At 40.6% G+C, this 4,734-nt stretch overlaps 1 protein-coding gene across 2 annotated transcripts in view; it reads right to left on the bottom strand.

Moving 5' to 3' along the window:
• Positions 1 to 258: 258 nt before the first annotated feature.
• The window catches only part of LOC142104303 (cytochrome P450 2J4-like), a 29,812-nt gene continuing 25,336 nt past the window's right edge, over positions 259 to 4,734 (bottom strand). For both annotated transcript variants that reach the window (XM_075188891.1, XM_075188892.1), the window contains 2 exons: positions 2,861 to 3,002; positions 259 to 1,265 (listed from right to left, as the gene is read on the bottom strand). In XM_075188891.1, the coding sequence (XP_075044992.1) occupies positions 1,084 to 1,265; positions 2,861 to 3,002 (324 nt within the window). In that variant the 3' untranslated portion in view covers positions 259 to 1,083. The remainder of the gene's footprint in view (positions 1,266 to 2,860; positions 3,003 to 4,734) is intronic.

Here is a 4,734-nt window from a genome sequence, read left to right as displayed (position 1 = left end):
AGTTTGTATCAAAAGGGTGTATTTAATCCATTCCAACGTTTCAGTATAGTACTTTCCTCAGGGACATCCTGAGGAAAGTACTATACTGAAACCTCATACTCATACCGTCACTTTTAAATTTCCATGCTACCACTTCTAAAGGTCCACTTCGACCACTGGTTTGAACCTTATTACATCCATGAGAAAAACAGGTTATAAAACACAGATAAGAAACACATGTTTTAATTAGTTTCCATGACCTTTTAAATTTCATAATTGCAGGATAAAGTCCAAAAATAAGGACCAAGGACAAGTGAACTTAATGAAGATTTATGATGAAAAAGGTCTTAAGTGTCAGCATTGACACAAGACTGGAGGGGTGATGGTTTTGGCAATAATAATTAGTGTTTTTGGTAATGATGAGTAACATTTTTCTATAAAAGACGTCCTAACTAAAAATACGTTGTCAATTGGCATTGACAAGTGTGTAAGTGTGTACTGCTTCACTTAGTAAAGCTGGGTACACACTACACTGTTTTCATCCAATAAACAAGTCTGCCCAAATGGACGATTGTCGCCTCATTTGGTTGGTCGTACCGTTTAATATTTTTGGTCCAATCTCGTTTCCGCTGTGCAGTGTGTATAAACTTCCGACCGATCCACAACAGTGAGTACAAAATTACAGTCATTGCTCACCACAACATGGCTGTAAAAAGTCGCTATAGGGACGTCCGCTCTTCCCTTTATCGTCCTAAACAAGGCTAGTGTGCATGCAGTCCATGGACCGAGCGATCGGATCATCGATCGCATGTTAAATCGCTCTGCATAAAAAGTTGGTTGAAATTTCTGTAGTGTGTACCCAGCTTAAGTAGGGTCTGTGTCTAATTATCATAATAAAGAAAAGTAAATCTGCTCATCTCAATTATTACTTAAAGAGGAGATTAAAGAAATCTTACTCACATAAAAAGGAATCATTTATAATGATCAAGTTAATGGATAAATAATTAACATTATCTATACCATATGAGTCCTGTATGTTAATGTATTCAGGGGAAACTAGTATGCTTGCATGTTGTCCCACCATTTGTCTTCATATGATCAGTTCTATGTGTGGGGCACCAGTCGCATCTTAAAATGTTTAGGAGGCCGAGTAATCCCAAACACTGGTGTGAGGTCAGGGGGTGACTTGTGATCCGGACACTGGAATTCAAAGTGCGTCAGCATAGTAGTGAAGAAGAGAAAGATCTCCATGCGGGCGAGATTCTCCCCGAGACAGCTCCGCGGTCCTGAGAAGAAAAAAAAAAGATGATCAGAAGGTAGCTCGGACACTGCAATAATTATCTGTGTACACAAAGGAGTAATATGATATATAAGATACATTTTTAAGACAATGGGGTCTACTTATGATCTAGCAACGTTATCATAGATTTTTTGTCGCAGAAAACTTGTTTTAATGGTATTTAACAAATGTTGTTGTGAGCAACACATTCAAGGCTTCGCCAGCCAGTCTTTGGTCCATCTGTGCATGCGTGAACCAGCTACCAGGGTTTGCTGGGACTAGCAATGCACCGGCAAAAACATATATAGAGTTATCTGGCAACACATTTATTACCCCACACCCATCGTACCATTTGTGTGGTAAAAGCCCTAGGGGTATCTTTACTAAACTGCGGGTTTGAAAAAGTGGAGATGTTGCCTATAGCAACCAATCAAATACTAGTTGTCATTTTGCAGAATGTACTAAATAAATGACAGCTAGAATCTGATTGGTTGCTATAGGCAACATCTCCGCTTTTTCAAACCCGCAGTTTAGTAAATCTAGCCCTTAGAGTTTCTGTTAGACATACTAGGCCAGATTCATCTTCGGCTTAAGTCTGTTTTTGTGCCATATTCTGCCTGAAACAGCTCTGTACAGGGTCAGAAATGGACCTTACACCAAAGAATGAAATTGCATGCAAGTCATGTCCGAATGCAAATGACACCTATGTCTGCCTACGGCTTGAAGGGCAATAAGTGGGAGGGAAGCGGCGATTGAAAGTAAGCAATGTACAGTAAGGGTATACCTAGGGCATTCTGATGCAGATGCGGCGAATTCAAATTCTGGGTTTCTCTAAAGTACGTATTTTTTAGCTGTTTCATTTACACCAGCTCCAGGGCAGATGTATATGCCGACTGACAGTGACTGTCACCGCATAGTCTTTGTATTAAGAACTACACATATATGCGTGGCTCTAGGTACCACAGAACATGTGTTCTGTTTACAAATATTTTTGTTAATGCGTTCTGATGTGACCTTTTAGTGAACAGACACTTGTGCATATCCGGCAGTCTGTCTGTTTACATACGGAAAATAACATTCAGCCAGAGTGCACTTATGCCCAGATATAAATGGAAACGTATATATTATGATCCGCTTGTATTTAAATAGAGTCGGAAATACTTTCAAGTTTATTTATAAGCAAGTTGTGAGCAGGTTTAATCCGAAGATGAATCAGACCCACTGCTCCTTAATACAGTGCAAACCACATTGCTATAGTGCCCTACTCCGGAAGAAAAGACGGTGTATGATGGCAGACGTGGTGTAGACGATTACTGGTAAAGAAGAGAGGAGAGTACAGCTTCTGCAATACACCTAATGGCCTCTTTCACTGGTCATTTATGCAGGATTTATACCATATTTTTATGAGAACAATATGATATCATAACAAACAGTAGAACTGATATAGAACAATGTGCCTCAGTAAAGGACCCTTGTGTATGCACACAGCTAGCAGTGCTTATATATCATCTATACAACTGGTATTGTTGTAATATTGACCAAACATCATTTTGTACAGCAGCACACACCTGTTGTCTAAATATTGCTATTGCCCTGTGTTACCTGCAGAGAAGGGTAGGAAGGAGTCTACTTTCATCAGCTCTCCCTCCTCGTTCAGGAAATTCTCTGGATTAAACTCATGTGGATATTTCCATTGACTCTCATCATAGTGCACTGAGGACAGATCTGGTATAATCACCGTTCCCTGGATGGAAAAGATAGATCAGAATAAAGAATTCAGTAGAATATATCATCATCATCGTTTATTTATAAAGCGCCAACATATTCCGTAGCGCTTTACAATTGGGGACAGACATAATAAACTAATAAACAAACTGGGTAAAACAGACAAAGAGGTGAGAAGGCCCTGCTCGCAAGCTTACAATCTATGGAACAATAGGAGATTGACACATGAGGTTAAGTATACATTTTGCATCTTGGCCCAGCCAGACTGCAAAGGTAAAAGTGACTCATAAGCTAAATGATCCTGTCACACAACAATGTTGGTCAGGGGGTAGTTGTCTTGTGTGAAATTGTGTAACAGGCAGTAACAGGCTAAAGATAGTGAGGTTAACAGGGTGGTTGAGGAATATTATAAGCTTGTCTATATAGGTAGGTTTTCAGAGAACGCTTGAAAGTTTGTAGACCAGAGGAGAGTCTTATTGTGCGAGGGAGAGAGTTTAGCTCAATTCCTTCCCACTACCCTCTGACACCCTCTCTTCATTTGACCCCACAAATGAAGAGGAGATTTCTACTCTCTTCTTATCTTCCTAATCTATCTCCTGTCCTCTTGATCCTATTCCCTCGCAAATTGGTAGATCCCTGTCTCCTGTACTCATTTCACCTCTAACACAAATCTGTAATCTCTCAATCTCTACTGGCATCTTTCCATCACTTTACAAGCATGCAGTGATTACTCCTATTCTAAAAAACAAAACTCTGACCCAAACTCTCTCTCAAATTACTGTCCCATCTCTCAGCTCCCTTGCCCCTCCAAGCTTCTAGAGAGACTTGCCTACACTCGCCTCACACGCTTTCTTTCCGCAAACAACCTGTTGGATCCTCTTCAGTCAGGCTTTCATTCTCAACACTCCACAGAGACTACGCTGACCAAGGTTGTCAATGATCTGATCACTGCTAAAACTGAACGCCATTACTCTCTCCTAATTCTCCTGGATCTCTTGGCTGCATTTGACACCGTTGACCACTCTCTTCTCATACAAACGCTGCAATCCCTAGGTCTTCAAGACACTGTTCTATCCTGGTTCTCATCCTACCTCTCTAATCGCTCTTTCACTGTTAATTTCTCTGGAGCCACCTCTGCTCCGCATTCCCCTATCAGTTGGAGTACCACAAGGCTCAGTGCTAGGTCCTCTGCTGTTCTCTATCTCTATCTATACCGCTTCTCTTGGAAATCTAATAAGTTCCTTTGGCTTTCAGTATCATCTCTATGCGGATGATACCCAAATCTATCTATCCTCTCCTGATCTCTCGACATCTGTGTTGTCCCGTGTAACTGACTGTCTTTCTGCCATATTATCTTGGATGTCCTCTCGCCAACTCAAACTTAATCTTAATAATAATATTCCCATCTGCCAACAAGAGCATACCTGACATTTCTATCTCTGTTGATAACATGACCATAAATCCCACCCCACAAGCTCGCTGCCTAGGTGTAATCCTTGATTCACACCTATCCTTTGTTCCCCACATTGACTCTATATCTAAATCATGTTACATACATCTAAAGAACATTTCCAGAATCTTCACATATCTCACGCAAGACACTGCTAAAACCTTCATTCATGCACTTATTATCTCCCGCATTGACTATTGCAATTCCCTCCTTACTGGTCTTCCCAAAAACAGACTCAAACCCCTACAATCTATTTTGCATGCTGCGGCAAGACTGATTTTCCTTGCAAATCGCTATTCCT

Source organism: Mixophyes fleayi, chromosome 10 (genome assembly GCF_038048845.1).
Source record: "Mixophyes fleayi isolate aMixFle1 chromosome 10, aMixFle1.hap1, whole genome shotgun sequence".
NCBI lineage: Eukaryota > Metazoa > Chordata > Amphibia > Anura > Limnodynastidae > Mixophyes > Mixophyes fleayi.
The sequence above is the reverse complement of the archived record's forward strand: the minus strand, read 5'-3'. Positions and strand labels throughout refer to the sequence as shown.